This window comes from Girardinichthys multiradiatus, chromosome 7, assembly GCF_021462225.1.
Source record: "Girardinichthys multiradiatus isolate DD_20200921_A chromosome 7, DD_fGirMul_XY1, whole genome shotgun sequence".
Lineage (NCBI taxonomy): Eukaryota > Metazoa > Chordata > Actinopteri > Cyprinodontiformes > Goodeidae > Girardinichthys > Girardinichthys multiradiatus.
The window spans coordinates 21,543,041-21,555,610 of NC_061800.1; the positions used below are offsets into that span (position 1 = coordinate 21,543,041).

Sequence of the window (12,570 nt, forward strand, 5' to 3'; positions counted from 1 at the left end):
TTTTATATCTAAATCTGCCAGGGGTAACTGGGGAATCATTATGGATAACAGAAGGTCCTGTTTTTTTAAATTAAAGAAATCTATTATTTGTGTTATAAAGCAAAATTCAAACCACCTTAAAATATGTTAAATTTAGGAGCACGACGTTGGTTGTCAACCTCAGGCCCTGGTTCTCTCTGGTCCCCCCCACTCCTTCTCTTGCCCCTGACTCATGCCGGTGGATGGCCTGCCTGCTTTAAAGAGAATCCTCCCTTGTTTCTGGAGCAAGAGGCGGGCTCTTTGGAAAAAACAGGAATGCGTGGAGAGTTTTCCTTGCAAGCTGTCCTCCTCCTGCCTACACGTTGGAAATCATCCGTCCTGACATGGAGCTGTGGCCACTGGTGCTCTTGTTTGTCCAGCTTTGTCTCTGCTCCAGATATGAAGGTAAAAACTGATTGAAACCTATCATTCAACATTCATTTAACCCTGCTGAGAGAGGAAAGGGTTCCAGAAATGACCCAGCAGCTTATCTCCACTTTGCCTGGAGGGGAAAATATTAAGCACCGGGGATTTTGGCCTTGAGTTGGACACTTTGTGGAGGACTTTTTGTTGCAGTGTGATCGGGGGTCTGTGAGTTTGGTGAACTGCGGCTGTGTTTACGTGGAAGCTGGGGGTGGAAAAGCGCTGGGGGGGGGAGTGCTGTGTGCATCTGGGAGATATTTTTTGCAAAGAGTCTCAGGTCTGTTCCTCCACTGAAAGCTCCACTGCAGCTGCCTTTCTTTTATCTACTAAGAGGCAGAAAGAAAGATAATTTAATTAAAATAATGAATATTTCCACTTATATCTCCTTGAACATTTTATAGAATGACTATTTTTCTCTTGGAAAGCCTCATTAGTCTGAATAACTCTCTGCAGCAGTAATTAGATGGTTTGCAGTTCTGTTAATTAGCCTTTTCTGCCTCTCTTTATTATGCCGGATTATCTTTTTATTATTTTACCCTTTAAACACAAAAATAGGTTTTATGCATCAAAGAAACCATGTAAGCTTTCCAGGTAGACACATGAGAGTCTGTAGCCTGCTGCTGTGAGCAGATGAAGTCACTTCAAAGCTCATGTGTGTATGAAAGGAGTTCAGTGTGTGTGGATGTGAGCAGTAGTAGTGGTTATGAGGTTGTAGATGGTTGAAAGCAGCTCCCCGCTGCTGTGTGATCATGCAGGCTGCGACATGAACATACACGACAGACTTATAAACTGCTCATCAGGCTGACGGGACACCAGTCTGTACTTGTGTATACCTGCGTCTGTGTGTGTTTGGATTCATGAGGGTTTTTTTTTTTTTTTTTTTACAGAGGGCAGTTGTGTTAGCTCTGGTGGTATATTATGCCTTGCAGTAGTAGCGTGTGGGTGTCTGAGTACACTGAGATGTTGTATTGTTAACGTTTTTACACCAAATGCTTCTGCTCTTCTGCACTGGCAACGTTTTCATATTTTATCTTTAAACTACTACAAACTTTCATGTATTTTATTAGGATTTTCTGTGGAAGACTCACAGAAAGCAGTGTCCAGTTGTGAAGTGGAAGGGAAAGGATACATGGTTGATGCTGAACATAGAAGATATCTATCACGGTTAATCTATATTTTCCTGACTTTTCTTTTTTTACCTTCATCCCGACATCCCCACCTTTCTTTGTGAGCTTTAGCATCTCAGCTATTAAAAATATACGTCAAGTTTGTGTATTGTGAGCAGGGTCAGATGACAATGATTTGATACATTAAGCAGCTCTAATATATAGATTACATTATGTTATTTGAGCAATTAAATTATTTATTGCCATACATCAAATGACATGCATTGGCTAAATGCATGAGTACAAAATGACTTCTGGGTGTGAAATTAGCAGTGGGAAATGGTAAAAGGATGGCTAACAAAACAGCAACTTAAAAATCCTGTTTGAGAGATGGTAAAAAGGCAAACCTTCTTGCTCTGCATGAGTTTGAAATGTCACCAGGTTTCAAACGTTAACATTCATGAATAATGAAAAATTAATAATTGTCCCATCATTTATGAAGCATTTTTAAATTATCGTTAAAAAAGGTTTTAAGGCTAAACAAGGAAAAAGTCACTTCTTTCCTACATAAAAACACAGTGTTTGCCTATTGATCCTCTGCAGCTGACACAAATGCAGTCTCAAAACGTTTTCTAGAGTTTGTCAAAATAACTTTTCAGTTCTCCAAAGTTCTTCAAAGTATTCTGTGAAAAACAAGGTTTGTATGTTTTTCACAATGGCAGCTTAATTTCTCTTAAAACAAAGAAACAAAAGGCTGATCCCTTAAACCAGGGCTATTCAAACTGTGGCCCTTGGGATGATTTTGTGTGGCCCCTGACCACAGTTGAAGAGTGGTAAAAATTTGGACTTCCCACACAGGTGGTTGAAGCAGATTCTATTTTAATTCAGGTTGAAATTTTCGTTGATGTGAGGCAGACAAATGAACATCTTACAATGAAAAATGTTAGATACAACACAAATATTCATCTTTTATTAACCACGTTTTTTGCTTTTATTTTAATGTAATATCTACAACCGCAAAAATCCACTGAGGTCAAAGGAGCATCCATTCATTACAGCTGGTTAAATGAAGCTTGAGTTTTTGAAGAAAGGGTGAATCATTTTCTTGTTTTTGAGAAAATAATAAAAATATTTTCTAGGAGGAAAGCAGAAAACCAACCCAGAAAATTAGGACACTGTATGACTTTCATTACATTGTGTCTCTTTTTCATAAAAAGAATCATTCGTTAAAATGTTTTGTGTTTTGCTTATTGTTTAGCAGGTAAATTCCTAACAATAACAAAATAAACAGTGTCTTTACTTTGATACCCCAAAACAGAATTGAGTGCAACCAAATTAAATGCAATTCAGGGGTCTCCTAACTAGTAAATAGAGTCCACTGGTGTGTAATTTAACATCTGTATATATCCAGCTATTCTGAAAAGGACTGAGAAATTTGTTAGAAAACATTAATAAACAAAAAGCATCTTGAAGACCAAGGAACATAGCAGACAGGTCAGTGAGAAGGTTGTAGAGAAGTTTAAAGTGTTATGTTATAAAACAATTGCCCTGCGATGGACTGGCGACCTGTCCAGGGTGTACCCTGCCTCTCGCCCATAGACTGCTGGAGATAGGCACCAGCTCTCCCGTGACCCACTATGGAATAAGCGGTAGAAAATGAATGAATGAATGTTATAAAACAAAGTCCCAAGATTCAATCCATAATCTGAAAACGAAAAAATATGGCTCAGCAGCAAACCTACCAAGAGACGCCTCTCCTCCTAAACTGACATGCTGGGTAAAAATACTATTGATCAGAGAAGCAGCCAAAAGGCCCATGCTAAGTCTGGAGGAGCTGCAGAAATTCACAGCTCAGGTGGAAGAATCTCTTGATGGGACATCTTTTAGTTTTGCACGCCAGAAATCTGGCTTTTATGGAAAAGTGGCAAGAAGAATTATAGAAAAAGTCAGAAGAATTTCCTTTTGCAGTTTGCCACAAGCCTTTTAGGATATATTGCAATCACCGACCACAGAAAGTATGTGAGATGGCGCTTATATAAACAGATAATATTTCCTGAATTCCAAGTAGTTCTTGTGATATCAATATTGTGTACAACAATTTAGAGATGGCAATAAGCGTGCAAAATATTGTGCAGCCCAACATCATCCTGAAAACACCATCCCCATGGTGAGATGTGGTGGCAGTATCATACTGTGGGAATGCTAGTCTTCAGCAGGGATCTTGAGGCTGACCCGGAGGTTTTTCTTTCCAGTGAGACAACTCTTACCATACAGCCAGAGCTACAATGGTTTATAATCAAACCGTGCTCATGTCTTAGAAATCAAAATACAGAATCTGAGACAAAACATGAAAACAATTTTCAGGGACTGTCTGTAGATTCTGACTGAGCTTGAGATATTTTGCAAAGAAGAATGAGCAATAATTTCAGTCTTCATATGAGCAAAACTGGTAGAGACAAACCCCAAATGGGTTGCAGCTATGTTGACTCAGCAGGGACTATACAGAAATGTAGGCCCTTATTTTAAGTTTTGAAAACCATGTATTATTTCCCTTTCACTTTACAATTATGCACATTCAAGAGGAGTAATTACTGTACTACTTGTCTATGTTCTTTCAGTGAAACATGACATGTCTTTGTGGTTTGTTAAAACAAAACTGTATTCTTACACTATAGTGAGCAGGTTGCCAAATCATCAGGGCAAGAAAAAAGATTTTTTATTTAAGGCTGTGATAGTGCTGCATTAAATTAGGTAATAAAGAAATTGCTCTGTTATATTTTGCGCTCTCTCTGCTGTGGTAGCCTGAAGTTATGCTTCAGCATTTCACAAACGTCCTCCACAGTCTGACAGCTCTTATTAAAAGCCCAGAGAGAGACGCTAGTTGGAAAATTAGGCTCAGTGATTCTAACTGTGGTCATTCCAGGAGGATTTTGTTTTCTTTTTTTAATCTTTATTTCACCAAGAAGATTAAGATTAAGATTTAGAAGAGAATATGAGCCAAGCCTGTCCAACCAAACCGCGTGTACAATGTTCAGATGTGTGAACCCTTTAAACCTGTTATAAATCTTAAAGCTCCATGATAAACACTCTCAAGTGAATGAAAACATTTAAAAGAAGCATGCAAGTATAAAGCGTCACCATTATCCAGCAGACATGAAAGTAGCATCAACCAGCATATGCTAGATTTAGTCTATTTAATCTATCTTTTTTTTGCTGCTGTCAGCAGTTTCAGCTAAGTTCAACCCCATACCACCTATTGGCGAGAGTGCAAATAGCAGTTTGTAGAATGGACTTTTGGAGTGTGTATAGGAAAACCCAGGAATCAGACACTGTGTTAACATCCATGTAGGTCTTCTTCCCCCCCAGGGCTGTTTGTTGGTTTTAAAAACGAAAGAGGGAAAAAGAGAGCTCCAAGCCAAAATAAATCAGCTCCTTGTATATTAAAGCTACAGCACTGAATGTTATTGCACTGCAGCTTTTATTCTTTGTTTGCTTTGTTGCATAATAGGAATATTTCTTCATACTGTGAAGAAAGTGCCCAAAAATATTTTTTCTGTTCTAATATATATACATATAAGTTCAATAAAAGATTAATTTATCAGGCTTTTCTTTGTACATTTCAGCGATAAGTGATAATGGTGCAGATTACAGACTAATACAGGTCCTTCTCAAAAAATTAGCATATTGTGATAAAGTTCATTATTTTCCATAATGTCATGATGAAAATTTAACATTCATATATTTTAGATTCATTGCACACTAACTGAAATATTTCAGGTCTTTTATTGTCTTAATACGGATGATTTTGGCATACAGCTCATGAAAACCCAAAATTCCTATCTCACAAAATTAGCATATTTCATCCGACCAATAAAAGAAAAGTGTTTTTAATACAAAAAACGTCAACCTTCAAATAATCATGTACAGTTATGCACTCAATACTTGGTCGGGAATCCTTTGGCAGAAATGACTGCTTCAATGCGGCATGGCATGGAGGCAATCAGCCTGTGGCACTGCTGAGGTCTTATGGAGGCCCAGGATGCTTCGATAGCGGCCTTTAGCTCATCCAGAGTGTTGGGTCTTGAGTCTCTCAACGTTCTCTTCACAATATCCCACAGATTCTCTATGGGGTTCAGGTCAGGAGAGTTGGCAGGCCAATTGAGCACAGTGATACCATGGTCAGTAAACCATTTACCAGTGGTTTTGGCACTGTGAGCAGGTACCAGGTCGTGCTGAAAAATGAAATCTTCATCTCCATAAAGCTTTTCAGCAGATGGAAGCATGAAGTGCTCCAAAATCTCCTGATAGCTAGCTGCATTGACCCTGCCCTTGATAAAACACAGTGGACCAACACCAGCAGCTGACACGGCACCCCAGACCATCACTGACTGTGGGTACTTGACACTGGACTTCTGGCATTTTGGCATTTCCTTCTCCCCAGTCTTCCTCCAGACTCTGGCACCTTGATTTCCGAATGACATGCAGAATTTGCTTTCATCCGAAAAAAGTACTTTGGACCACTGAGCAACAGTCCAGTGCTGCTTCTCTGTAGCCCAGGTCAGGCGCTTCTGCCGCTGTTTCTGGTTCAAAAGTGGCTTGACCTGGGGAATGCGGCACCTGTAGTCCATTTCCTGCACACGCCTGTGCACAGTGGCTCTGGATGTTTCTACTCCAGACTCAGTCCACTGGTTCCGCAGGTCCCCCAAGGTCTGGAATTGGCCCTTCTCCACAATCTTCCTCAGGGTCCGGTCACCTCTTATTGTTGTGCAGCGTTTTCTGTCACACTTTTTCCTTCCCACAGACTTCCCACTGAGGTGCCTTGATACAGCACTCTGGGAACAGCCTATTCGTTCAGAAATTTCTTTCTGTGTCTTACCCTCTTGCTTGAGGGTGTCAATAGTGGCCTTCTGGACAGCAGTCAGGTTGGCAGTCTTACCCATGATTGGGGTTTTGAGTGATGAACCAGGCTGGGAGTTTTAAAGGCCTCAGGAATCTTTTGCAGGTGTTTAGAGTTAACTCGTTGATTCAGATGATTAGGTTCATAGCTCGTTTAGAGACCCTTTTAATGATATGATAATTTTGTGAGATAAGAATTTTGGGTTTCCATGAGCTGTATGCCAAAATCATCCGTATTAAGACAATAAAAGACCTGAAATATTTCAGTTAGTGTGCAATGAATCTAAAATATATGAATGTTAAATTTTCATCATGACATTATGGAAAATAATGAACTTTATCACAATATGCTAATTTTTTGAGAAGGACCTGTATATCTAATCATCACATATCAGAAACAGAAATATTGCTATTGTAAATAACTGTTCAGATGAAATATTTGGTTTGATATCATATTTCCAGTGTAATGAATTCACAATATATCTGTCCTTGACAGACACCACGTATATATTTTTTGAGACTGCGATGCTAAAGCTGACAGAAAATATAATGATGCAAAATAGAGAAGAGAGTTGGGAGAAAAACATCTAGACTGATGTTTTTTTTAGATCCTGTTCGCCTGAAAAGCCTTGGAGAGCCATTAATTTTTCTGACTCCTTCATCTGTAAGTAGTTTTCATTTAAACTGTGAACACACACAGAGGCACTCCTATTACTGGATTTTTATACCTCCCTTCCTCGCCACCATTAAGAAGCAGAGACTTTGCAATAGTTTTCCCATTAGATGGCTAAGCCTGACTTAGTAGGTGGGTTTTTACTGTGCAGTTCATGCCGAGGGATTCTGACTGACGAAACCTCAAACCATTGGGAGAGTGTGTGTGTTTAAGTGTGAGTGAGAAGACCTGCCCCATTTCTTTCCAGACAGGTTTTAGTTAAACTTACAGAAAAGCCATGATAAGAAATGCGGTAGAGGAAAGCAGATTAGCTCACTCACAGGATGCCAAATTCACCCCAAAGTTCACCTTTCCTCACTTTTAACTCCTTCTGTACCAATTTCTTCTTATTTGTGTTGCCTAAGGCCCCCTCCATCCCCATCTGCCCCCAACCCCTGTTTCTGACAGCAGTCTTCCTCGCTCATCACAATTCCTCTCACACTTATCTTTCACCACCGCCACTCAACTGTGTCCTCCAGCAGTCTTGGAGCCAGCAGACATTTCTTCTCGTTTGTTAGTGGCTCTCATTCAATGATTGTGTTCACAGTTAAAGTTGACTCAGAATGGTCTATGGTGGGTATACAGTTGAAATCAGAAATGTATAAACACTTTATATGTAAGTATTTACATACTAAAGTGACACAACCTTTTTTGTATTTCTGTCTGAGATTAAATCGGACAAAAATGTCTTCTGTTTTAGGTCAGTTAGGATTAAAAGACGTCTTTCTATTTTCTAAATGCCAGAATAATGAAAACAAATCATTTTAAATGTATTTTGTAACCTTCTATAACTTCAGAAGTTAGAATCCATTTCCAGCTGTGTCCTGTTTGTAGGCTATCTTGCTTGCACAGATCTTTTTACCTAATTTATTATTATCCCACAGGACTAAGATCAGGACTTTGTGATGACTCCAAAAAACTGACCATGTCATTGTCAATATAGAAGAACCATTTCTGTGGAAGCATTCACTTCTAGGGCTTTTCCACCTATGAGATTCCAGCTCTTAACAAGGGCTGGTGCTAGAACCAGTTCTTAGCTGGTTCTGTGCAAGAACTGGTTTGCTTTTCTATCACTTGAGAGCCAAGTAAGACCTTGTCATTAGAATGGTCTTAGTCAAGTTAGTATTTGATCTTCTCATGTTGGTAGAGGACTTGTTTCTCCTACCAGCTTCAGCTAGCATCTTCCCAAGGTCTTTTGCTTTTGTTTTGGGGATGATACACACATCTTGCACCAATAGATGATCCCCTCAGGGCCACAGAAGGGGTCTCTTTCCTGATCGGCGTATGTGCTGGACATGTATGGTGTTTATACCTTAGCATTATTTGATTGAAGAGATGAATGTGGCACCGTCAGACATCTTGAAATAGTATCCAAAGATGAACCAAACTTGTGGAAGTCCTGATTGGCTTTTGCTTTTTCCAAGATGTCACTGAAGACAACTGTATGTTTTTGTGTTAAACTACATCCACAGGAATGCCTCTATTCAGTCAAATGTTGTGAATTAACCTGTAAGTAACTTATAAAACCATTATATCATCATCATCTACTGGGCTTTTCCAAATAGTCTGAAGCCATATGTAAACTTTTAAATTTGAGGTAAGTAATTCAATATATATGTCTTATTATGCTGGCATTTACAAAATAGAAATCAGTTTGCTAATTCTAACTGAATTAAAGCAAATAACATTTACTCTGATTTAGTAGTGAGAAAAAGAAAAGGCCTTGTGTCTTTAATGCAGCATCTGTAAACATCTGGTTTCAACTGAAGTTCTGTAATAGTAGAACCTTTTCTATTTGCATCAGCAGTAGCAAAGGGGCTTCAAAAGGAATGTTTGCACTTAAACATTTATTGATTCATTAGAAGAAACTGGACCTTTTGGAAATGTAATCTTTGTGCATGTGTTCTGTCCAAAAGGTCCAGATCAGCCCCCCCTGTAGTCTGATTAATATAGACATTTGAGCAAGATTTCCATGCTTGTTTTGTTTGCTGCTTTGCAGCAGCAAAAATGACCTTGCTCAGTCTAGGGAAAAGCTTTAGAAGATTGCTCAACAAGTAATCTTTTGTTCCCTTTTTCCTAGAAGTTTGTTCTTATTTTCTTTCACTTTCAGGGTCAGGCCAGTATGCTTACGGGGACGACGAGGACTGGTATTCTCATAGATATAAAGGTGACTATTTTTGGTTTGCCACTGCTGCAACAAACATGGGTACATCCACAAATGCATCTCTATCCTCAGAGATCAAGTAAACTATTAGTTTAATTTTAGACAATATTTAGCTCTTGAAAGTGTACCTAACCAAGTTATTTTTGTAGTTTAAAAATGACTTTGGTGAAAGCTAATTAAAAAGAGATTCTAACACACAAAAAGTCATAAACTTAAACAGGATCAACAAAAATAGTTTATATTAGACAAAGACAACCTAAGTTAAAAACATTTTGAATAGGGGAAAAGGGTTATTTAAACCAGCCTGGCACTATGGGAAGGTAAAGGGGTTGGACAATGAAACTGAAACACCTGTCATTTTAGTGTGGGAGGTTTCATGGCTAAATTGGACCAGCCTGGTAGCCAGTCTTCATTGATTGCACATTGCACCAGTAAGAGCAGAGTGTGAAGGTTCAATTAGCAGGGTAAGAGCACAGTTTTGCTCAAAATATTGAAATGCACACAACATTATGGGTGACATACCAGAGTTTACAAGAGGACAAATTATTGGTGCACGTCTTGCTGGCGCATTTGTGACCAAGACAGCAAGTCTTTGTGATGTATCAAGAGCCACGGTATCCAGGGTAATGTCAGCATACCACCAAGAAGGACGAACCACATCCAACAGGATTAACTGTGGACGCAAGAGGAAGCTGTCTGAAAGGGATGTTCGGGTGCTAACCCGGATTGTATCCAAAAAACATAAAACCACGGCTGCCCAAATCACGGCAGAATTAAATGTGCACCTCAACTCTCCTGTTTCTACCAGAACTGTCCGTCGGGAGATCCACAGGGTCAATATACACGGCCGGGCTGCTATAGACAAACCTTTGGTCACTCATGCCAATGCCAAACGTCGGTTTCAATGGTGCAAGGAGCACAAATCTTGGACTGTGGACAATGTGAAACATGTATTGTTCTCTGATGAGTCCACCTTTACTGTTTTCCCCACATCCAGGAGAGTTACGGTGTGGAGAAGCCCCAAAGAAGCGTACCACCAAGACTGTTGCATGCCCAGAGTGAAGCATGGAGGTGGATCAGTGATGGTTTGGGCTGCCATATCATTCCCTTGGCCCAATACTTGTACTAGATGGGCGCGTCACTGCCAAGGACTACCGAACCATTCTTGAGGACCATGTGCATCCAATGGTTCAAACATTGTATCCTGAAGGCGGTGCCGTGTATCAGGATGACAATGCACCAATACACACAGCAAGACTGGTGAAAGATTGGTTTGATGAACATGAAAGTGAAGTTGAACATCTCCCATGGCCTGCACAGTCACCAGATCTAAATATTATTGAGCCACTTTGGGGTGTTTTGTAGGAGCGAGTCAGGAAACGTTTTCCTCCACCAGTATCACGTAGTGACCTGGCCACTATCCTGCAAGAAGAATGGCTTAACATCCCTCTGACCACTGTGCAGGACTTGTATATGTCATTCCCAAGACAAATTGACGCTGTATTGGCCGCAAAAGGAGGCCCTACACCATACTAATAAATTATTATGGTCTAAAACCAGGTGTTTCAGTTTCATTGTCCAACTCCTGTATAATTGCCCTTCTTTGGTAAATCATTAATTAACATTTGTTGGTTCAGTTTCACCAGCTAGTTACACCCAGGTCTTATCACTGTCAGACCTGCAGAATCAGAAAATCACACAGAACCTGGCAAAAAGTTCCCAAGAGCAACACATCATGTCCTAATCTAAAGACATTTCAAAACAGAAACAAAATCATTGACATCCATCAGTCTAGAAAGGGTTATAAAGCACTTTTCAAGGCTTTGGAACTCCAGTGAGCGCCATCTTTCTCAAATGGAGAAAACATGGAACAGTGGTGAATCTTCCCAGACGTTGTTGGGTTACAAAATTGCTTCAAGAGTGCATCAAAGACTCTTCCAAAACAATATCTATAGCACAGGCCTCACCCATCTCATTTGAAGAAGTGTTCATAGTTTAACAATAAGGACAAGACTGGGCACAGTTGGCAAACCACTGGTGATGAAAAAGAACATAAAGGCCCGTCTTACATTTCCTTAAAACATCTTGATGATCCAAAAGACTATATATTGGTTAATACAGCAGGACAATGATCAAAATCAAGTTATCAAGTACACTGCTTAATATAAAAAATCCAAATGATGGTTTTAGGGTGGCCTATTCAAAGTCTGAACTTAAATTGATTTAACATGCTGTGGCATGACCTTAAATAGGCTGTTTGTGCTTGAAAACCCTCCAATCTAAGTCAAAACTATTCTGCAGAAGGAGTGGGCCAAAATTCATCCACAGTGATGTCAGTTATCTCAAACACTTGATTACAGTTTATCTTTATCTGATGTTAAATTTGTTTGGTCAAAATGCTAATTTAAGGGAGCAAATACTTTTACCATAATTACTGTGTTAAGTAGTTTGACAAACCCTAAAAAAATGGGGAGCCCATTCTTTACAAATATGTTCAATACATGGACCTTTCTGAAAATAACTTACTGCTTAAAAGAAAATTATGAAAGACCTACAGAAGGCCCGGGGCATGTCATCAAAGACCACAAAAGATTTCAGCAAAGTTTGTTGCCTTGAAAGTAAAAATGTGATATATGGTAATAAGCTTTGTCACAGCTGTCCGAATAAAACATGTTAATACATTACATTAATTACTGAACATTACAGTACGTTGGGAAAACCACAAAACAGTTAAATAAGTCATAAACGGGATTTAAAGGGTAAATTCGATTTTGAAATAAACATTTCAACCCATCTTTGTTCTGCCAGCTTTGTACACCACCATCAATTCATTAAAGTAGCTTCATACTTTTGACCTGAGGTCATTATCATTCAGGCCAAATAAAACTCCACTCATGTAAAACTTTAAATATAGTATTTTCTTTTACTCAGTGGCTGTAGAAACTGCCAACACATGTATCCACAGTGCAATCTAGTAAGGGAGGCTGATTCTTCATTTTCAGTCCAAATGGCCTCAAGCCTAAGCTTGTGTGTCCTCTCTCCTCTCCAACTGAGCAGATATGTGTGTTTGCCCTGAGCCAGCAGGAAATAAACTGCAGATTTTGAATTCCCTGTATTGAAATGAAAAAGTCGTGGCCCCTCAGAACTTGGCAACACACAACAAACTTTTACACAGCTTTGCAGAGATTGGCTAGTGGTTGAATAAATGTAATCAAATGTGAAGTAAGAGACTAGTTTGGTGTTTGTGGAAG

At 39.3% G+C, this 12,570-nt stretch overlaps 1 protein-coding gene across 3 annotated transcripts in view; it reads left to right on the forward strand.

Annotated features, from left to right (window-relative positions):
* Positions 1-269: 269 nt before the first annotated feature.
* srpx (sushi-repeat containing protein X-linked) overlaps positions 270-12,570 on the forward strand; it is a 33,564-nt gene continuing 21,263 nt past the window's right edge. Inside the window, exons 1-2 of one of the 3 annotated variants that reach the window (XM_047370563.1) lie at positions 270-423; positions 9,266-9,322. In XM_047370563.1, the coding sequence (XP_047226519.1) occupies positions 363-423; positions 9,266-9,322 (118 nt within the window). In that variant the 5' untranslated portion in view covers positions 270-362. The remainder of the gene's footprint in view (positions 424-9,265; positions 9,323-12,570) is intronic. The other 2 variants (XM_047370564.1, XM_047370565.1) reach the window with 2 other exon arrangements.